Source organism: Clarias gariepinus, chromosome 19 (genome assembly GCF_024256425.1).
Source record: "Clarias gariepinus isolate MV-2021 ecotype Netherlands chromosome 19, CGAR_prim_01v2, whole genome shotgun sequence".
Taxonomy (NCBI): Eukaryota; Metazoa; Chordata; class Actinopteri; order Siluriformes; family Clariidae; genus Clarias; species Clarias gariepinus.
In genome coordinates, this window is record NC_071118.1 from 9,869,354 (window position 1) to 9,893,513 (window position 24,160).

The 24,160-nt window shown below is 39.3% G+C and overlaps 1 protein-coding gene across 6 annotated transcripts in view; it reads right to left on the reverse strand.

The window, feature by feature from the left end:
- Positions 1-716: 716 nt before the first annotated feature.
- cadm1a (cell adhesion molecule 1a) overlaps positions 717-24,160 on the reverse strand; it is a 346,104-nt gene continuing 322,660 nt past the window's right edge. For 2 of the 6 annotated variants that reach the window (XM_053478289.1, XM_053478291.1), the window contains 3 exons: positions 18,398-18,430; positions 2,513-2,644; positions 717-1,644 (listed from right to left, as the gene is read on the reverse strand). In XM_053478289.1, the coding sequence (XP_053334264.1) occupies positions 1,526-1,644; positions 2,513-2,644; positions 18,398-18,430 (284 nt within the window). In that variant the 3' untranslated portion in view covers positions 717-1,525. The remainder of the gene's footprint in view (positions 1,645-2,512; positions 2,645-18,397; positions 18,431-24,160) is intronic. The other 4 variants (XM_053478294.1, XM_053478293.1, XM_053478290.1 and 1 more) reach the window with 3 other exon arrangements.

Sequence of the window (24,160 nt, forward strand, 5' to 3'; positions counted from 1 at the left end):
CACTGCTAATAAAGCTAGAGGTAATCACAGAAGTCATATGTATTGTAGCGGATCGATATGTACCTTATCACAGCAGGGGCTCGTCATCGTTAACATATAACTACAATGTCTACATGAGGAAACGTATTTTGGCTGTTTATGATTTGTCATTAGGTAGTATAATTATATTAAACAACATCCCACAGTCCAAAAGAAACATCATGGTTGCATCCTACACTGTCAAGTCATATATACTGAAACCAAAATCTAAAACCTAACTAACAGACCCACAGTTTGCGTTGACAATATTTTAGGTAGTCAGATAAGCATGTGCTACAGGACCATCACCACCAGCTCAAGAAAGCTAGAGCGTCTAATTTAAGAGACAAAATAATCCTAAAAGCATTTGACCTTTTTTATGCCGTGACAATTATTTCACTGGTATGGATTTTTTTTTTTTTTTTTTACATTCCTGGATGAGACAAAAAAAAAAAAAAAAAAAGACAACATTATACCAAAGCAATAAATATCCACAAAAGGCTTTCAACACCATCTAGCTGAGTGCAACCAAACAACGTGTCTCTGTAAGTGCAGCATGTCAAGATGAAAATAATTCGCCTGCACGTCTGCACATTCCAGACGAGTAGCAATGCCTCAAGAGTACTGGCACATGTAATTTGAAAAGAAACTGATGAAAACGAGGCAATGTTTCTTTTTTTTATTTATTTAAAAAAAAAAAAAAAAAAAAAAAAAAAGGAATTTTGCTTGAGGCCTGCCAGGACAGAAACAGGTGCAGTCCTATAGTACTAACATGTAACCAAGTGGGAGTTTAACGCATCATACTTTTACTTTTGCTCATTTGAATTCTTGGATATTTATAAAGTGATGCACATGTTCTGAAATTTACTAAAAGGATGCAGAAATGATGCCATATAACCTGGCCTTCTCACAGTATAGAAGATCGGATATGATGGGATTTTGGTTTGCAGTAGAAGAACTTGATGCCTACACAGTGCAGGAGTGTCTTGAGGCGCTGTGTATATTTACCCTCATAGGAAAGCAGACTGCGACACTGGTTAAAAGGAACACAGATAAAGGAACCGGTTGCGGTTATGTGTGGGGAAGCATGACACTCGGGAGTTCGAAACCAAAAGCTTGACAGAGAAAAGAAATTCAGAACAAGGCACAGAAGTTTCTGCAAATGGTCAGAACCAAAGGAGGAAGAATAAAAAAAGAGTACCAGCAGTTTGGGAGGTGTTCAATGGTGAAGCTTTCTATAGTGATACATGGTAACATCTAGCAACCACAGCCCATCCCTTTCCCATCCCTCCCACCCCACCACCAACCCCCTCAAAGACAATGGCTAAATCATCTCAGGTGTCCATGTAGTCTAGATTAAATCAATCCCCAGGAAGAAGAACAAAAATACAGCAAAGCATTCCCAGTTCTTAACCCCTCCATGCCCCACCCGTCCCGACCATCCAAAAACAAAACAAAATAATAATAATAATATTAATATTAATAACACCACCAGAGATTTGTACAATCAGATATAGTATTCCTTCTTTTCATCCGAGTTGTTGTGTCCGCCTTCAGCGTTGATGATGGCCGTGTCGGCATCGGCTGCGTCGTCTGCCCCTTTCGCTTCATGTGTGAAGTAGGTACCTGTAGGAAGTTAAAAAAAAAAAAGCATGATGATAAAAGTAATACTCCCCGCATACCCTGCGGCATCTGATTGATGCAACCGGTAGATCTTAAAAGACTGTCTGGAGTGGCTTCTTTTAATTTACAGCGAGTGTCGATCACACAGACTTTAAAATGCGACTGGGATGCCTGTAAGTAAGGTGTGCGCAGCGCTGCAGGCTGTATCACTACGCTGCTTTTTATATGCAAACGTAGCAGGCACCTCAAACCAATTTCAAATGATAAAACACGGGAGACAGTTTGATTACAGAATACATTTCCGCAGCTCTCATTTGCAATGGCAAATGAGCACCATTAAAACCTGCAAATCACTGCAAAACGGCCATGGCACATGTTTTTAAAGAACAAGCCTGTTGATCGTTTTGTTCAAAGTCACCATTAATTTATGAAAATATATTCTTCAATTTCCATGAAAAACCTCTCCAAATCAGAGACGCTGGTGTTTTCCATTCGCCGCGACTTGCGCTTCAAGATTAACCTTCAAAATGTAACAAGGTGGTGGGAATAACAACGCCACTTCAAACTTCATTTCCGAGTGGTATTATTCCTGTCCCTACAGTCTAGCGCTTGATAATGAAAGCAGTAGCCTCGATGAAAACCGGACTCTCTCATCATAATAAAAACACAGAACTACACCGAGCCTCCCCCCACGAGGGATGCCAATCTTAGCCACGCACCAGCCACAAAGAACCGAAGCTCTTCCACAGCAAGTCGAAGGACCTCCGCGGAATCCTTCCGACTGAAAATCTTAGCCTAAATAATTACTAGGTCTCTTGACCTCATCATGGAGAGATTGTGCAATTTGTGTGAAAATGAGCTGCCTACGTACCTTTGTGTCTTGCGAAGTATCGGCCCAAAATGATAAGAAGACAAAGCATGGCGAAGACCACGACCGCCACCACTCCACCGATGACGGCGTGATCCACCGCTCTTTGAGCTCCTGCTCCTGCTCTGGAGTCTACTGGGACAACGAAAGCCAAAAAAAGTGGATGTTTTAAAATGGACTGATAAAACGTTATTGCAGCAGTCTTAAAAAAGCCAAACGGTAGGGGTTTGAAGATTCTCAAAGGGTTTCATTCCTTGGAGTCTGTCTTAAAAAGCAATTTACAAGTGTCATAAACAATTTACAGTACTACAAAACAGACTCTCTAAAGTCCGGGAATTAGGCAGTATCTATATTCCAGGACAAAAAAAGTCTTCTTTTTAATGGAATTGATCGTTACTTTTTCATTGTGTTTAATTATTCATGTTTTTTCATTGACAGATTGGCTTTTGTAGTGGCCACTTCCATTCAAACGATTTTTTAATGCACCTCTGAGTCTTCAAGCACCTTTTCACACGGAAAGTTAGGAAAGTGGAACAGTTAGAATGTTATACATACAATCACATACAATGAGCATTTTCACACAAAGTAGTCAATTAGTGTTTTACGGAAATAGTATATTATTAGTAGTTTCATATGTCTCATGGACCAATTAGTTGAACCCTTTACATAAGCAAGCAAACAAACCCCCAGGGCTGTTGGGAAAAAAAAAAGAAAGTATCAGAAAAGCAGTTAACAGGGCACCGATTCTCATGAAACAGATAGGGTTTGACTTGAAATGCCCACGTCTTCATATCAGTGGCATAAAAGCCGAGTACTACACCTTAAACGAATGTGGCACTGAAATACACTTTGCCCTCGAGACTAAAATGTGAATCACAGGCAATTTTTAAGAAAGATTTCTACCACTTCAGGCCGAGAACAAGGCAGGCACCTCAGATGCAGCCCGCTGTAATGATATGTGAAGCTTATTGATCAAGTGTAGGGATCCATGACAACCCAAAGTTAACGCCGGTTTGTGGACTTGATTGGTTCTTTCACGGTGAGAAGGAGCCTCAAAATTTTTCATCAATATTTTACACTCGGCTCGGAAATTAAAGAGTTTGGTGGGAGATGGGAAAGGAAAATGGCTTGGAGCCTGCACTCTTGTCAGGAGCCGACATCATCTTCACCCCACATCTAAGACAGTTCAAGCTCACTAGTAAAACCAAACTCGTCACTGGTAAAAGCAAAGGACTGAAAATCATGAATCTTACAACAGACACATCCACTAGTGCATTTCAAAAGTCTATATTTACTGTTCCGTAAAGCCTGGCCAAAAATTCACCCTTCGAGTTGATTGAAAAGGACAGCGAGGAGAAGGAAGAGAAGCGAGGATTGCCGGAGCGGCCGAGCAATCCAGCGCTTGGTAATCCAGTCACGAGGAGTTGATCAGCCCTATGTGTTTACTCACGGCAATCTCCCACACTCATCTCTGGTCTAAATCTGAGGGCTGCTGGATTTCCTGAGGGAGTTCAAAAACAAAAACCGACAGGCCACAACTTATTAGAGGATAACAAAAACCGTGAAAACACACATCGGTGTGCTTGTACAACATCCCACCCAATCTCCCCTTATAAACAACTTGTGTGTGAGACTGGGAGCAGGGGGAATAATACCACAGCGGTAGCTGCCAAAAACGACCAAATATTACTTGATAAACCTGATAGCATTTTTTTTCTTCTTTTTTTTAAGGAGACATTTTTCCCTGTGCACACAGCAGATTCAATCAACGTGAGCAGCAATCTGCCTAACACCAAACTGGCACTTACCGATGAATATGGACAATGCTTTAACGCCCCTTCTTATTAAGATGTTAAACCAGGATCCAGGATTTCGATAGAATTATTGATTTCCAGTTTACCTACACCTAGACAGTGGATATTATATGGATGCATGAAGTCAGATAAATTTCAGCAAAAACAGCAGCTCAGACCTGAGCTAGCTGCAAGATTTATATGAATCTACTCATTATAATAAGTTTCTATGGTAACAGCGTGGACAGGTACTTGTATGTACCGTGACAGATACATAAACATAAACGTACATAAACAGATTCGGAAACATGTAATCAGAGATTGTAGTGCCATTTTCTGTAAAGAGATGTTTCTTTAGCTTTTTGGAAGGAGTTAACAGTGATAAGGTTTGGTAACAGCTACTGTATGTACGATCTGATCAAGACAGAGCTGTCACTGTTAAGATGAGCTTAGTGCTGTCATTCATTCTGCCTTGGTATATGGGACAGATAAAAATGCTAAGTGTGTTATTAGTCATTTGATATATTGCCAGTCTAACCATAAGCTCTGCTACGCTGCAGATTGAGTGAACTTGATAATAATTAACATAACAAATGGAGTTAAAGGTGTGGAAAGGCCTGTTCTATTGCATTCAACCTCCTCTCTCTCTCTCTCTCTCCAGTCATCCATGCACATAAGCAAACCAAATTCTCTTCACTGTCAGAAGATGAATGAATGGGTGTGCAGAGAGCAGCCACAACAATGAAGGAGAAGATTGAAGCTTGTTCTCTTGCTTCATGTAGCAGTACACATCCAGGTATCCACAGCCACTCTTAACACAATGAAGGATTTCTAATTCAATAAAGGTCCACTGTGAGCCTACCAGTTTGGGTAATGTGTAATTTGAGAGGCAGATGGTTTAGAAGTGAGTAATTCTCAAACAACCACATCTAATCTCATCTAGACCGTTTGCCTCCAGAATATTCAATAATTTTGAGAAATTGGCATCTTAATGAAAGCCCTGAAATTCGCTCTCATCTCAGTTGAGTGCAATAGATAAGATAATTAAATGTATTGCATGCTGCTTACTGGTGAATGATTACCACAAACAGTACTTGTGTTTAACAATTAAAACTGTAATAAAAGGGACTGGAAAACCTGTGGAGTTAGAAGAGAGTGCGAGGGTAGGTTGTCAAATTCTTTAATTTTATGTGCCGTTAGATCCTTGGGAAGGATATCACCTTCTCCTACATTGGCAATTTTGAAGTTGCATAAATTAACACCAAAAGTAACTATTAATGGAAGATTATTGGTGCATATTAACGCCTACTTCATCTTAATCTTCTCAGAATCTCCACGGAGAATCTTTTTTTTATATATATATATATTCACATATAAAAGCGTTCCATTATTTAAGAAAACCCTGCAAACTAATAAATAATTCCAAATATATGCTTGCTTTCCAGATGCAGTGTGGAAGAGATGGAAAGGCATAGCATAAACATAGCTCTATCCAGATTTGGAAGAGAGAACACCTTAAAAAATGTGTATCCTCTAATGATGTAGGATTGTCATGGTCTCCTTGCATCCACGCCAAAGACTAGCCTGAAGACTGGATGCACTGTAGAGACAACCTGTATATATATACTGCAAAGGAAAACCTATAAATGCACCAGTCAGGCCCAAGGCAGGCAATTTAAAGTAATATTTGTGAACATATTTTGTATATCAAAGTATTCTTCAGTGTAAGTTGAAAATATTTTGTTTGGACACATTGAAGGGGAAAGTTATGTCTAGAATGTACAGAGTTCCTCGGGGGGGGGGGGGGATTGGGGGGGAATGGCATTTAAAACAATCAGCCTTGAAACAAAGTTTTCTTTAAAAGACGGTGTTTTAAGACACAGGACACCTTGTTATTAAGATAAAATTTTCATTTAAAACACCATTCCTCAAACAAAATGATTAGGTTCTGATCACACAGCGGAATGGGTCACTTTCTGGTGTAGAGCCCCTCCCAGAACACAAAATCCAAAATTGCTGGTGATGTGGTCATGAGTTATAAAGTTGAGCAGTGAGGGAATGGATTTTCCAATTTAGCGCCGTTCCTTAGCAGACATAATGTCCAGGATGGTTTAAAATGGTGGTTACATTCATACAGAAAATATGTTTCAAAACTTGTTCATTCTTCTAGGTTGGACTGACTTATAGGCAAGAGCTGGATAAAAGGAGTCTGGAATACCAATTAACACTGAATAACACTAGACACAAGCCCTGTAACGAACCCAAATATCTGTGCATAAAACCAGTTTGTAGCAATCAAACCACTCATTTAAAATGCACTGGCACAGGTGTTTACATAACATCTCTGAACCTGAATGCTCTCTGCCATATGGTTTTCTAAATGTGCCTGCACCAATTCACTGCATTAGCTTTTAGATTGAGTGGAAAATATGATTAGTATCAATTTGGGCAGCTTTGCAAGAGGACTCACTTTTAGCTCACATAAATAGTGAATTCAAAAAGAATATCAAAATAAAAGCCGGGGCATCACATCTGTTTGTAAAGCTTCAAACTCAAACCCTTTGGGAGAATGATATGAAAGAGGTATGATGTAATGGACAGAACTAACAGCCGCACAAACTCTCCACAAGTCCCATCTCGCAGCGGCACAAAGGGAAGAGGAAACCTGAGGCTGACATTTAATTCCGGTGTTCAAAGTCCAAATGAAGACAACCAGCAGATGGAAGGCTACTGAGTAAACAAACAAAGCTGGGTTTAATGCCAGGACCAGTGAAGTACCAGAGCAAAAGCAATCTGGCCTGAATCAGAAGAGCACACACTTCGCTCCGAGGGTCTCTGAAAAGGTCTCGGGGGGGCATCCAGGCTGGTTCACATTGGAACTGGCTTCTCATGATGGAGTTCATCAGAGACACCTGAGACAATAAAGTTGATTTGTAGTTGGAGAATTGACCAGAGAAGGTCATCGAATAAATGTAGCACTGTCTCCCTGAAGCACATCTTCAGACATGCAGAGGAAACAAAAGGGATGACCTTGTCTGTCATCATGCTCACACTATTGTGGCCTTTAAAACATGGTGCACGGTGGAAAGAGAGATAAAGCAAGTCAAACTATCATGTATTGATCCAGGTATTCTCTTGCTTTATCACAATCCTACAGCATAACCCCAACATGTCTTTATCACCTCACAAGCACTTGTGAATGTCTTTGACATAAAATAAAAGAAACGATTCATGCAATATAAATTGATAATTGAATAAAAAAACATTGCAAGCTGACAGAAAGATCTGTGACCATAACCATACTGTATGTCACAGTGTTTTCAAATGCAGAAATACATAATCTTTCACGGTCATTCGATGCAAAATGCAGAGAGGAAATGTGGGTTCCTACAAGCCTGTAGCTACATTTGTTCCTGCTCTTGTAGGTAATTACTTAACATCCTGTGGGTAAGACAGCTGTTGTTTTATCAGCATGGATTCAGGCAATCATTGGCCAGTTCTAATAACATTCTCAAATGAAATTCAAGAAGAAAAAGAGATTATCCTCTAGTGAACAATTAGAATGGCCTTTGCTAAACCTTTTATACTAGTTTACAACTTGTGTTTAAATGTAATACATATTGGATCCATTTTATGCAGTTTGGTTATAAATGCACCAGTCAGGGCCAAGGCAGGCAATTAAAAGTAATATTCGTGGACACATTTTGTATATCAAAGTATTCTCCAGTGTAAGCTGGAAATATTTTGGATAATTTAAAGGGGTTGAAAATTTTGTTTCGAATGTACAGTATACCTGAGGGGCTAGGGGGACTTGTGTATTTAAAAAAATCTGTTTTCTTTAAAAGACGGTGTTAATAGACATAAGACAACGTGTTTTTAAGATAGAATTTTCATTTCAAACACAAACAAAATGATTTGGTTCTGATCATACAGCGGAATGGATCACTTTCTGATGTAGAGCCCCTCCCAGAAAAAAAAAAAAAATCCAAAATGGCTGTTGATGTGGTCATGAGTTATAAAGTTGAGGAGTGAGGGAATGGATTTTCCAATTCAGCGCCGTTCCTTAGCAGACATAATGTCCAGGATGATTTAAAATGGTGGTTACATTCATACAGAAAATATGTTTTCAAATTTGTCCATTTATTTTTTTTATGTGGATCTAGATCCCCTTATTTAGAAAATCATTATTTTTATTTCACTATATCACTATATCCACTAGGGGCGCTAAACTGCACCATAAAGCTGTTATTTCATGAGAAGTGCACTTACTCTTATCACATGGAAGTTTATAGGCAATGATTTGCCAGTATCTGTCAAAATGCAATTAAGTTAAAATGACTTTGAGCTGTGTTACGGACACGCATCCCACATCAAAACCCATTTGCTGGACACTGGAAGAAACGCCACCAGAAACACGTGGTATTCAGTAGTTGATAAACTTTTGTTACTTGAAAAGGTGCAAAAATGAATACAGATCTAAAAGAAAGCTTTCCCATAGCCATCATCTTTTGACTTTTAGAAAAACAACTGAATTATGACATTTTTTTTTATGAATGGTTTTGTTGCTGCTTGCCTTTGCTATGACAGACAGAAATGGCAATTCCCAGTATAGAGTAAGGCAGCATTGCAGTCTGCCACACTTGCATATTGCCTTGGGTTAAAGTGTACTATTTTTACACTAAGTAATGAGTAACACAAAAGAGGCTTGTAGAAGAAATGTTAAGAAAAGCCCATAAGCATGGCTGATACTTTTATTTGTGGTAAATGGCTTTCCAGTACCAGCTATGCAAATGTGCTTTCCATTTCTTCTAAGAAACCCAAATCTCTGTTGAAGGATGGCCTGGCCAGTGTGCCTACAGGCTGGCAGAAACCCATTGCACTCGCTCAGGCACAATCAAATTGACAAGAAGGAAATGGCGACCCTCAGGGCAACAAAAGTGTCTCATTTCAAAGGATGTGTTGATCTCTGAGACAGGAGATCTTCTAATTGGATCCTCTAATCTTCTAATTAAGCAATAGCGATTGCCGTTGTGAGCGTGTGAGCAGACTGTAATGAAAGAGCTCTGCTCTTGGGCCTATGGGCAGATGGATGACAGATGTGTTATTACAAAGCCTGTCTGCATTTACCTGTGTCCCTTCAGCCCAGAAGCAGTCCTGCGCCTTTGTGAAAATGTAATTAAAAATCTCATTGACCCAATCTTTTCCTGTCACTTAAAAGAGAGGTTTATGTATAAGGTTTTATCCCACTCTACCCACCCAAAGGTATGCACTGGGTTCTCACTGTAAATTTGGATTTGAATGGATTTTACATCGATATATTTCACCGAAATGGGACGTCATGTGTAGTTGAGGGAAATGGGTTTAAGTATAAAGCAGTATGCCACTCTCTAAGTAGCCTAGTTTATAGTTATTGCAGTCTGCAGCAATCTGTAGCTCCCATTTAGTGATTTACCATTATTCAACAAAGGCTATAACATAAGGCAATCATTGTAAAAGGCAAGCAACATTAAATCTGGAGAACCTTTTGAGTAGTCCTCATGGCACAACATCTGTCCAAATATGCCACGTGATCTGAATGCAAATGAAAACAACAACAGACTCCCGACAGGTCCGTGTTGTGAGAACAAGGGTCCCCATCTCACTTTTTCTTTGTTGTTCAGACAAATTGTGATAATTAGTGATTACACTACAGCATCGCCCATTGTCGGTGACAAACCCTGTCCAGATTCAATTCAATTTCTACTCAATTTCCTTCTATGAAATCCCTGGGGTTGTTCTGAAAGGTTGCTGGTTAAACATATTAAAAATGTAATTACATCAGAAATAAAGAAACTTGATGAGGATTTCTTTTTTAAATACAAGCACAAATCCAAACCAGAATGCTTCCTTATCTGATTTTCAAAACCACAACCTTTTTATCTGGCAATTTAGGCACAGCGACAGCAGTCTAACGGTCACACCAGCATTATGGGAAGGAACCCATTACTGAGCTGTGCTGCATCTTACACTTTCAAAGGGTCAGAACCTATCTTTCATGTCTCAGTAATGCAATCCTGCAGAGACGAAGAGAAAAACAATGGAGCCATAACTGACTTAGCTTCCTAGTTGCCCTTTTCTCTGTTCAATGTCTGTTCATCTTCTCCTTTATGCCAGCCAACCCTTTCTGCCTGGAACTCTATCATTACTGCCAGCTATGGTAACCCCCGCAGAGCCATATTTACAGTATGCAGGGGTGGACAGAACTGGGCCAGGGTGGGTGACAAGAGACAGGACAGCAGAAAGAGTACAATCTATACTACATCAACAGACATGAATTTTTTGTTTGGTAAGTGAGTTTGTACAGTATTTCTTGACATATGGAATTTAAATATAGTGTCGGTTTCTTCCTTTTGCTCACATTACAAACCACATTGCTCAATTCAGATTTTTTTGGCCAGATCGGATTTGCATGTCATAATGGTTTACATTCATAATTACACATGACTTTTATTTAACTTTAATGTGGCCACATCTGTCCTCTGAAAGGGCATGCATGCCTATATGTCTTTGCTTATGTCATCTGGGATGAAATGCACCATGAATTCATAAAAAAATTAAATAAAAGGAATTTTAGCAAAATCTTGGGATATGACTTGTAATTTAGATCTGTAATTTAGCTCTATATTTGTTAAGGTCCAGGAGAAGGAAGAAAGCCAGATGCCTCATTTTAGCTGCAAATGTTTAGGCTTGAAGTGACTTAATTTAGATTTTTACCCCAAGTCACTTCAGGCTGATAATTTGAACCTAGCCTTTGACTGTCTCTCACATGATGGCTGATCTGGTTTTGTAGATTAATTTGCATCCGTTTCAGTCCAACATTATGTAGTTCTCAGAACAACACATTTAACACAAGGAACTGTGGTTGCCCTGATCTTTAAGATGGAAGGAAGTGACGTTTGTCAGTGCTAATCCAGGATAACATGTACGTTCCAGGATGATACAAACCTAGGTACAGACTGAAGCTATTCCTTAGATGCTTCCTTCATTTCCCCAGAGTAGTGTTATCAGTTGTAATTTCTTCTCCCTGATTGACAAGAACACAGTCGTCCTCTTCAGCATGGCCAATTGCCACAGAGAGCTACCATCTTGACAAGCTGGGATTCAGTGCATGTTAAAGAGTTGCCCTAAATATCTTGCTGCCTTTTTTTTTTTTACCAGCACAGCAGAATACAGGGCTCAGAAGTCCATGAGAAGCCTTACACCATTACAGATTAATAAAATGTCAGCAGGTGCTTTATAAGAAGTCACTGCTAGCATGTGTCCTAAAAGGTCATTTTGTTGAGTTTTTACTAAAATTCGGGCTGCTTTTAAGCCTTGATTGGTCTAGTCCTTGTAGCAGGCCTAGCTCACAGTAGACAAGCCAGTTCCTGCAAATAAAAACCTTTGACTTTCTGAGTGGGTGGAAGCCTGAACAGGTGTCTCTGATATACTCTTCACATAAAAAGTGGTTTGGCTCACCAAAATTGAGCAGGAACTACAGAGCAAAAAGTTTTTTCCTTCCAGCACAAGCTTTTTGGCCAGTTACTAGCTTTTTAGGTATACAGTAGGTCCTGTGACAGCAGCTAATACTCCATAAGGGCTTTGTGACTTTGATCTACTGTGAGATACTTAACTGATAATAAAGAACATCTAATTTCCAGATGTAATAAGACAGGTAAAAGCTGTATTTACTGTGAGCCTTATAGCTTAGAAGTTGCAAAAAAAAAAAAAAAAAAAAGGCAGATATAGTATGATGCAGCATGGGAGACAGGGAAGCAGTAATGAGGCTTTCTGCCAGCAGCTCCTGCTCCAGCACATGAGAGCCTGCTAAAGCCAACAGACTGAAGATCATGAGATGGAGATTACTGTAGATTGAATTCCTGAACATATGGATAGAGCAGTGGCTACTGGGAAATCAGCTTAGTCTCAGACCTAGGTTTGTTCTGCCTCTCCAAATGCAACACTCCATCCACACTGTGCCTTTAAATTCTGCTGACCAGCTAGTACTGGTGAAGCAGAAAGCAGATAGGAATGTTTGTGTGAGGTCGTCCCAGTCCACCCTCCCAGACTAATTAGTGCAACATGCGTGTAACACCTTTGAGCGGGCTTCAGGCAGTCCTACCTATCCCACCTAAATGACACTCATATGACAACACACCAACCAAAAGCTCTTCTGACAGTCATACACACCGATCAGACATAACATTACATTCAAACCCACCCGGTTTTAGATTTCCCTTGTGCCACAGAGGTGGCTCTGGCCCTTTTGGGCGTGGCCCCGCAGGGCCTCTGGGGTTGTGGTGTGGTGTCTGGCACCAGAACATTGGCAAGGGATCCTATGGCTGCTGTGGGGTGCAGGGTGAGGTCTTCGTGGATCAGACAGTTTCATGAATGCTTGATGGGATTTGGGTCGACGGCTTTGGGCTCTCACGTCGTGTGCTGTAATTATTTTTTTGGGGGATTTTGTGCCTTATTGGTTTTTCCATGAGATTGGAATGCCCAGGCTGGTCTTTGGTCCCCATAAACATGGAGGAGCCTTAGGTGTTCATGATCCTGTCATCAGATTGCTTTTATATAATTTGGTGATCACTGTTGTGCACCAATGTTTGGACAGCTTGAAAAAGCATTTTTGAACCTACTGAGAAGGCTTTCCATTAAATCGATGAATTCTGTCTGTAAAGGCATCTGCATGTGATAATTCGAAGATATTAAAGGCGCAAACTCTTCAGCTTCACCTGATGTCGTCCAGCTGAGAGCAAAGTGGTCATTATCCCACTGCATTCTGCTATGGTGCTCCCTGTGGTTCAGAGACTGGTCAATTATCTTCTCCACACACGGCGAGCCTGACAGGCACGTTGGCAGGTGTGTCCTTTCCATCATGTTCGCCTCTCAGATAGAGGATTAGAGTGCCAACTGGGCATCGACATGCAACACCGCTCTGGTAACATTAACATCCTGCTCGCTTTCGGCCAGTGAACAGGGAAGAACATAAGATCAAATTCTAAGATGATCTTGGTCTATGATAATATATAAACTGTAACTACTTTTATTATTATTTTTAAGTGCGTTACAATGACATCTGATAGAGGTACATAATAGTAATTATTGTCCACTGAACTTCCAACCTGATTTATATACATTACAACTGTCCTTTTTACTTTTTCTTTTAAGAAACTGACTTATTTACCCTGATATCACATGGCAGCTTTCTATCCATTTATTTTTGTACAATAGTTAGTTAGTTCATCAAAATGTTTGCCAGTGGAAATGATGAAAATGACAATTGTTGGCAATGTGTATGGTCATACTGTATTCGAACAGCAAAAAATTACAATTATCTACCTAAGAATTATCATGTGACATGATTTTCATCTCACTTTTTTTTAAAGCAGACCAGCTGGAAAACGAGGGTGGCAGCAAAGCACGACAGCTGGTCAATATTTGATGAGGAAATACAGCATACCAAAAGGGCAGCTCCTTGTAGTTTGGTGTAACCAATAAAGCAGCTAAACACATTTTTCCCATCTTTGCATGTTCACTGTGAAGATAATACTGACAAGAAACTGGCCAATATTAATCAGCGCTCTATCGATTCTCTCTATTATGTTTTTCTCACCTTTATCCAGCAGGGATGAAAAAGTTGCGAACCCAAGGAAAACAAAACATTTTGATTTAATCATTTATAATTGTTGTTGACGGCTATAGTCGGGGGGAAAAAAAAGCAATTTCTTAAAATTTTCATGCCTCTGTTGATATATAGTCAGAATGTGCCCATATTTGAAGAAATTCATATTAGAATTGGCCGTAACTTTATATGTGAATTGTTTGAGTGGTTGTTCATGGAGATAGGGAGAAAAAAAATACTCACTAAACCCTTGCTTGATTTTGGTTTTGCATGTAGTACTAGCAGCTTTCTATTCATACGTTTCTAAAGCCCACTATTAATTTTACGTGCTTTGTTTCATTTAAAGTGACTTCTGCATTCAAAAGAAAATTTAAGTCATTATTCATGAATTGGTATTATCAAAGTCGAGGCAGAAATTTGGTTAAAGTACAGGGGGAAAAATTTAAATCCTTTTCTCATCCAATATGTACAGAGAACTGTTGAATTGAGAAGTAAGAAAGGGATTTTTCTTTCTTTCTTTCTTTCGCTCAGTTATTTTTGTGCACTCTTACTTTGCACTTGGCTAGAGTGCAGTAATTTCATATCTGGGAGCATCGGAAGTACCACACAGAGGTTCTTTTACACCTGGCTTCTTACCGATGCTCTCAGTGTCACCGAGCAACTAGCTGAGACATGCCAGCCCGGTGTTCGCTGGGTCTGAATGCATTGTGAGGTACTAAACAAAAGGATGATGCAATAAAGAAGAAGTGAATGGTGTTCAATCATCTGGTCTGAAAATGAGGAGGAGAATAAAAGGCATGCTTGGATGGGGTGGAATAATATTGGGAAGACAGAGAGAGAGAGAGGCACGCGAGTGTATGAGCAAGCTCTGGCAATCAGCACCCGGATGAGATCCCTTGGTTCTAATAGAAGGAGATAGATTGGGGAAAAGGTCCTGTCCATTTACTGCTCTGAATACAGTGACAGGATTGTGATAAATCAGACTATAAGGGACAAGGCTAGGTGTGTGTGTGTGTGAATGTGTTTGTGTGTGGCAGTAAATACTGTACATGCTGGCTCGGGTGAAAAAGGAGCGATTAATAGTGGGCACGAGCGTCAGGGTATAGAGCCAGTGGGAGACAAGGACTGACACGCTGATAAGGATTTGATCTATCTGACCCACAGAGCCATGTTTCTTCTCACCTGCTGCGTGATTCATATTCCAGCTGCAGCTCCACTGAATGACACGCTCATCTAAAAAGATGGGCATTTTTATTTATTTTTTTTTCCCCAACAAGGCCAAGCTCTCAAATAATACAAAGCCTTTTATATATCTCTCTCCTGACAAAGGAAGAAAGAAGTAGCAAAACAGCCAAAATACTCAAATGGGACTACTTTCAGTGGTAATGTGCTAGCTTTCTTTTGCTGAGGAATCCTCCCCCAATCACCCCTCCCTCAATACACACACACACACACACACACACATCAGTTGAAAACCTCCCTTATTCCTTGAACAGCTTGTTGCTAGGCTACACCAGAGAGACTAAAAAAGACTGTTATCAGAGAAGAGAGAACTCTCCCCAACAGTGAAAGTAGCACAGTCGAGAAAATAAGATGGTAAACAGGGTTTGTGCTCGGGCTACAAAAGAGAAGGGGTGTGAAAATGGACACTGATGCAAAAGAGAGTGTGAATGGACAAGATGTGAAAGAAAGATAGCACAGGTATGTATTACTCTGCACACATTCCCGAAGAATAAAACACACAAACAAACATGTATACAAACACACAAACAAACAAACGCTAAGAACACTGCATATTAAAACCAAACAATTTATTATATTTAATTATACTGTTAACTAACAAGGAATATATTAACTATTAAACAATATTCAATATAATTAATCATGTAGTTTAGTTTATTTCTACTTGAAATTCTTTTTAAATTATTGACTGAGCTCCATTAATTTAACAAATACCTTCAGGAGTGATTTAAAAGGAGAAAAAAAAAAAAAAAACGAAATGACATGAGGAAGAAACCTTCGGACGAACAAACCTCCAAAGCTCCAATTCGTAATGTGGAATTCTAAATTATAACAGCATACAAGTGTAGGAAAGTAAATCTGTGTATTAGCCTGTAAGCTTTTAATGAAGTTATGTTTTTTTTTTTTTTTTTTTTTTGCTCCATCGAGCAGACATGCAGGGAAGCCGGTAGTTTGAATTTTTGGATGTTGTCCATCACAATTACTTTTCTTTCTATTTAATATGTAGTTAATAACTTAATTAATTGGAGGAAAGCCAACATGCTAGTAATTATATATTTTCTGTGAGTAAATCTACTTATAAACTTGTTTGCATCACGGTACAATAAATAACACCAATTCATAATTATTAAAAAAATTATAATCAAACTTAGTATTAAACACTGAGTTAGTGTCTTATATTTCATACATACTATAAAATACCTCATCTACAGTATTACGTGGTGCTACAGTAGTTTGCTGATATTATATGCACTGTGCGATTATGTGTTATAATATCTATAAAGAGCTAAACCTTTTCTGTGGAGAATTGAGCCTACACAGTATGTGTCCATCTTTAAACTAGCTCTCTTTTTGTGTGTTACTTTTATATATAAGTAAACCTACTCATCAATTTTTCCCTGCTGCCTGATGTGATGCCAGGCTTAAATCCCAACATGCTTCTACTTCTTTGCCTCCTTTCGCCCTCCGGACTTGCCTGATCCACACTGATACTCTATTTCTGCTTAGAGCTTTCTGCACTTGTGTTTCTCTTTCTGCTGTTGTGTTTAGCCGCACATGGATAGCTTAAAAATTTGCACTTCCCTACACCAGTTAGTTGCTCAAGTCTCATCCTTGCTTCAGCGTTCAGAGTATCTCACTTGAATAGTGCTGATTTGTATCGAAGAACTGCTGCAGTAATCATAGAGGCTGTCATATGCTTATCGTATTCACAATACGTCTGTACTAAGCACGCTTTTAACATATTTTTCATTTACAAGTAAGTTTATGGCATTTCAGTCTATTAATAACTACAAAAAGATCCTGATACTGGGTTATTACGTCACAGACTAGGCCATTGTAATACTCAATAGAAAAAACAAAAAAGGTTTTACTACTCGCTAGTTACTACTAAATCTAGGACTTAATTTGCAACTATGTTAAAATGCATAGCGTCTTTTTTACATATTAGCTTTTTTAAGTGAATTTAGACAACAGCAATGACTAAAAATGCTCTTGTCCCCTTTTCACATACAAGTACAGACCAGAGCTCGATAAAGCAATAGCTCGCTTACGGAGATATAAAGCAGAAAATTTCAAACCCTGTAGATAAAAATCACATTTTATTTCACCTTCTTTCCTTTGGAGGCACTGGAAGGTGTGCGTGATTCGTTCTGTACTTTCCAGTAATCCTGAGAAACATGTAATGACACAAAGGAAGCTCTCTTCCAGGCATGGTACTGTACTGTATGTGACATTAAACTGTACCGTGTCTCAATTAATACCATGCACTCTGCTCTGTTCAGCATCCATACATCCAGGTCTGGGCATCTTTACTCCTCAAATACATTGCTTCTGCATTATAGATGTGTAAAAGAATGAACACTTCACATCTACCTCTTGTATGAGATTCAAGCCTTTTTTTTCACCCCCTATTTAAATATAAAATGGTGCACATGAATGAGTATGCAGCTCAGCGTACAGTATAAAATAAAATTTTCATGACGAAAATAACATCAGTGCGTGTGAGGTGTAACGAAAGGTGCGTAAATGAAAACAAATTCAATAATCTGAGTCATTAAACAGAAAGCTGACACTTTAGTGGAATATCTTTGCATAAGAATGCAATTATACATACGTTAAAAAGTCTTGATGAGATGATTTTGGTATTATTATTGAAACATTATAAAGCCTGCAAGTTATGCAAATGAAACTCTGTGTATCGTTTGGGATCATGAGGTACGGCTTCTGCGATGTGGTCCTGCTTTACTTCCTTGGAAATAAATGAAGAAATCAATAAAAAAATGATAATTGGCCATTTGGAGAGCACCAAACTTCATGGGATATGATGCAGGCAGATTAGGGGAGTGCGACAGGAGCAGCATGAGGACTCGCAAGGCTTAGAAACTCATGCAGCCTAAGACGGAAATACCTGGTTAGTGCTCTTGTTAGACGACCAAACCTGTAGGTGAGTGAAAGTCAAGTGCAAAAGACCAGGACAAAGACGAAAGATGATGACAATCACAAGACAGGCAGGACAAACAGATGGGGTAGATGGATACAGACAGATGGGCGAGGTGGACAGTCACACAACATGGCATTTTCGTCATTTCAGTGCCGCGCTTGTCTCCAGCTGCCTGGAGAGGCAGGGGGCACTAAGCGGTGCTCGGAGATCAGCTGGCATGCAGTGCCAGGCATGCTGGGCTAGCAGAAGAAGGAGGGAGAGGTACCAACCGTGAGCAGCGGGTTCAGTGCTGGGCGCAGCGTCTGAGCGCACGAAGAGAGGTGTGACAGGCGGTGGTGGGAGGAGGGGAACAGGAGAACGGCATGCAAAAAAAGGAGAAATGGGAGAAGGGGGGACAGAAAACAAACGTAAAACAATAAGCAAAAGACATTTACACACAACTAAGACCTTGCAACAAGCCCAGGAGAAAGGGAAAAAAAATCAAAGAAAGCACACAGGTTATCCAAGAGGAATACAAATATAACATCGTACATCAAAGTAAATAGAGCATCACTATCCAACAGGCAGCACAGTCAGAACACACTTGTTTGTTTTCTAGGAAAATGGGGCAGCATTTTTTTTTTTTTTTATATAGATTTGCAAACGAAAGGCTGATAGCTGGTATATGAACTGCAAACTGTTGATCTTTTTCAGGGCAGCATGATTACAGCACACCTGCAAAACTATCAAAGCATGAAGCAACATTATACCACAATATTATTAAACGATTGATTCTGGACAGAAGGTCATAGCCGCGCTGTTAGTTCAATCAAATCACAGGTTTGTAATAATGTACTCGTTTTAATAGGTTTTTGAAGGGTACCATAACAGCTAATTCACATGGACGTGTATAATGTGGTTTCACAAAACCACACGAGTTTTAAATGCATACAAAAAGATTTTTTGTTTTCTAAAAAAATTTGTTCTTATGGTGATATGGTGAGCTTTCTCTCAGGAGACATACCACTTTTGAAAGGAAGCAGTAAAATTGTGACTTTAAGTTTTTTCACCATGATAACACATAAGGAGTGAGAACTTTAGGCTTTGGGTTTATGTAAGTAATAACAGCAACTAATTTTATGAACTTTCCACAACCTTTAATGTTACTGTAAACAGATTAAAATTATAATGCCGTTCTCTCCTTATTAAAAATTGTAATCGTTGGTACATTACAGTGGTGTACAGTACAAGGAATAAAACACTGCAGGAAATGTTTTTATAAAGAAAAAATACTCAATAATCTTTAGCGTGCAGGGGAATCTTTAGTGTACAGAGGATGCAATTAATCTAATACACCTCAGAGGACATTTTACATCAGTGAATGTTTTCAAGTTTTCCAGATAATTAAATTAGGCAAGATTTGTTGTTCATTCCATCTACTTTACAGCATACCTTGTAAGTATGAATCCTTGACTATATCTACCTGTTACAGCAACACTGCTTTGGCGGTCATATTGACGCAAAAACACTGTAGTATTAATAGTCTACGGTGCAAATATGTGGTCATGATGAAGGGATATTACAGTCGGTAAAAGTGATGTATATGATTATAAGATGAAATGATCATCGAAATAAAATGGTCATCAAAATGGGACACACACTTGTGTCCGTAAGCATTGGCTAAAGTGGGACAGAACAGGCGTTCAGGTACAATTAATTAATTAATAAATAAACTGCCAGTTCATACCAAAGATTATGAAGCACTAGACTCTTAATCTTTAATCTTTGGTTCATACTAATGTTAAGCAAACTGTTGACACAATTAATGCAACCTGTTAACACATGAATCTAAGGTATTTTGAGATCATTTGTTCTTGCTGTATCACTAAGCTGGGGTTTAGGGTTCCCCAGTTCACCAGTCTGTATATATTTGGACAGTAACAGTTTTTATAAATTTGCATCTGTACATCAAAGAATTTAAAATGAAGCAATCATGATATGATTGATATGTAAACCATCGGTTTTAGTTCAAGGCAATTACCAATACAGCATAAACGGTTAAGAAATTTCATTCCATTTTCACATGCCTAAAATGTGAAAAAAAGAACATAATTATTGATATTAGGATGATTTTTAATACTTGAGTGTAAATCCTTCGGAGTCTGTATGAAATATAAAACCCATGGATATCCACAGATGCTGAGTCTCCGCTCTTGACCTGCTTTACCAGACCTTTACTGCAGCTGCATTCAGCTGCTGATTGTTTGTGGGTGTATGTGCCTTCAGTTTTGTCTTCAGTAAGTGAACAGCATCTCATTTGGGTTAAGGTCGGGTGACTTCTTGCCCCTTTATCAAAATTACATTTCTTTGCCTTTGCTATATATTTTGTATTGTAATTCATCTGTGCTGAGAAGCGCCAGCCTCAGTTTTAGCCATCGGTTTTGCAGCATTTGACTGAATTAGATTTATTGAATCAGCAATCACAGCATCAATAAACCCAGGTGACCCAGGTCCATTGGCAGCTATACAGTACATGTGCAGGCTACAGTATAATACTGCGTCCACCAAGTTTGACAGATGATGTGGGATTCTTCCGATAATGAGCCTTTTTTCCTTTTCCATACCCTCCCTTTCTATCATTCTATTACAAGTAAATCTTGGTGTTACTGAACCTGTCCAAGGAATCTTATAGCAGAACTCAGCAGGCTTCGTAAGATGCTTTGTAGTGATGTTATGAATTTCCCTATCTATCTATCTATCTATCTTTCTATCTATCTATCTATCTATCTATCTATCTATCTATCTATCTATCTATCTATCCAATCTGGCCTTTCTGTTTTTAAGTGTCAGTGGTTTGCATCTTGAGGTAAACTGACTCTTTTTGCAGTCATAGAGACGTTTATTGATTGAAGACAATGATATGCTTACCTACCCATGCCTATTTTTGACTTTGCTAGATGTTGTGAATGGGTTTTTCCTTCACCATAAATTCTGCAGTCATCCACTAGCTGTCTTTTGTGGTCTTCCATGCATTCTGTAATTCCAGTGCTCACCAGTACATTCCTTCTACAACACTGCTGATTAGAACTCCCAGAGTTTCTGTTATCGCTCTGACAAATCTTTTTTTTTTTTTTTTTTTACCTGCTTCACTTGCATCAACACCTCTTTGGACTGCACATTGAGAGTCCCCATGAATAGCTCCAAAATGCATATTTAACACTGGAATCAATGCCAGACTTTTTGTCTCCTTAATTTGTCCTGAAAGAACAAGCAAACAGGCCATGAATGTTCATCAAGCTGCTTATCAGCCAGTTGCCCAAGTACCAGAGAGCCTGTGAAAAATGAAGGGACTTGGTAAAAATTACTGTAATTGCTAAATGGTTAATGCAATATTTTTGTTCATCTTAAAGTCTACAGTTCAAGCACATCTTGACTGCTTCAATGTCAAATTCATTGTGGCGTGCAGAGGCAAAGAAAGAAAAAAAGCGTCACTGTCCAAATACTTATGGACCATTAGATGCTCTTGCACACTTGTTGCTAACAAGTCTTGAACAAAGCGTAATCCTTGAATGTGTCTTTAATGAGCAATCCTTAAGTGTTATCTAAGATCAGAGACTTTCTTTACATTCTAGTTATTTTAGGCCAATTTCTATCAGTAACTGTACAACTCTCCCCTTTGGCTTACATCTGAGCCGTGCTTTCCCCCTGCCATGTATTAATGATCTACTCTGAAATGTAGAGGTATGTGCGAAGAGCTAGAGCCCTCATTGCAGTGCATTACCTTAGGGCACAGAACACGTCAAACACACCAGGAAAGCTTCTCTGCAATGCAGAGGTGCTTGTTATGGGGTGGAAAAAAAACATTAGGGATGTCAGTCATTGTATGAACATCAGACACTTTGGCCTTGAAGCATAACCTAACGCTCCCTGCTCACTCTCTATTAAGATTAAGCTGAATGTGTTGATGGATGCAGGGTCGGTTTACCTCTTTTCTCTGTGTTTACTGGAGCTGGTCAAAGTACGGAGATGTGGGGGATGCTTAGCATCTGGAGCACAGCACACTGGGGGAGATGAGAGTGGTGCACTCTCTGCATGCTGAGATGAGATGAGGCAAACCTGTGGCAGGTGTGGTTTTCAGGTTTCAAGTCAACTGCTCTTCAATCAAAGCAGCATGCAACACTACACGGCTTGTGTCAGCAAGAGTGAAAAACTCGACAATGAAGTTGTGCCTGGAACATGACACCGAGTTGATGGATATTCTTAAAAATACATTATAGTAGTGTTTGGCAGCCATTTTAGGGCTCAAAAAGTATTTCTGCGGCATGAGACCTACGGTACTATAAGAACTATAAACAACTTTCATCCTCTAAGAGTTATTTAGTCACGTTCAATAATCTTTGTGATTGCTGCTGCAATATATCTTAATAATCTAGGTAGGTGGTTAACGGGAGCGAACCTAATAAGATTTCTCAAAGGATTTATGCTGCTGTTGGTCTTTTGCCTGCTCCCGTCAAGGGGTTGCCACAGCGGACCATCCGATTTATGTTAATGAAATATTTCTCTGAGACTTTTATGGATTTTCACAACCGGCACTGTTAATGCATGCTAACTGGCTAATCCTGTGCACTAAGTTTATCTAGTATCACTTCAGAGGAGATACATCTTTTCCGAATCACTCACTTACTCATCTTCTATACCACTTTATCCTATATTCAAGGTCGTGGGGACCTGGAGCCTATTCCAGGAGGCTTAGGGCACACCCTGGACAGGGTGCCAATCCATCTCAGGGCACACACGCATACACACACACACTCACACACTACAGGCAATTTGGGAACACCAATTAGCCTAAGCTTTGGATTGTGGGAGGAAACCCACCAAGCATGGAGAGAACATGCAAACTCCACGCACACAGAGACAGGAATTGAGCCTGGCCGGGAATCAAACACGGACCCTGGAGAGGCAAGGCGACAGTGCTAACCACTACACCATCATGCCGCCCTTTCCAAATCACAATAATGAATATTCATATCAACTCTAAGGTTAGCGCTAGCTGTCCCATTCTAAGAGGATTTTAGAGTTATATTTATAAATGTTTGTAATGCTACTGGTAGCCTAGTGTGAAAAACTAAAGCAAACTAGCCTGACAGCATTTCTAGGAGGAATATTTTCATCATTTTTCATTAATATTCATTTTTATTCAATTCTAAGTACAGCTAGCAGGCTAACATGAGGTAGTTTACTTTTTACAGGATTTCTGGGGAGAATGTTTTTCCATCATATTCAATAATATTCATAATATTTACTCCTAAATTTCAGTTCTACAGCTAGCTGGCTAATGTGGTAATTTTCCAGGGATTCTAAGAGGGAAATTCTGCATCATGTTAATTAATGTTCACAATATTCAATTTTAAATACAGCTAGCTGGAATACATGACATAATTTATGATGATTTCCGAAAGGATTTTGAAAGTTTGTTCATAAATGTGCATAATTATAATAATCGCCACTGCTTGTTTGCACAGGCTAACTGGAAATCGGTGTACACTTTACTGCAATCATAAGTTTCAATTCTGTCAGTCTCCATATGAACTCTATGTAAAGTCTTTACACTCTGAGAGCCACTGGATTGAGAGCACCTCTGCCATGTCCAAAAGCAGAGTGGTTATCAAAGACAAACAGCTGGAGCCTTTGAACGCATGCTTGGTTCACTCCAGGCGAGCAGTTTCAGCTCAATGTCTTGAGATAAAACATGAGTAACTGAATGGGGGGTGGTGATCAAAGTAACAAATAACATCTTTAGGTTATTATTTGACATTGAGAGGAATGAGAAAGATTCCCACCCTCTTATGTATGCTGAGATTTTCATCAAAAAGATGGTTTTGAAAAGACAGACCCAGAACAGATAGTTACACCGGAGAAGCCAGAGGGTGTGATTATTCACCTCTCCTATGGGATAGGAGGAATACAGAAGCTTGTCCAAAATAAGTATTGCAATCCACTGCTTGTCCTCCACCCCCTCAATCATGGGAGGGTTCCCTGGGAGCCTGCTA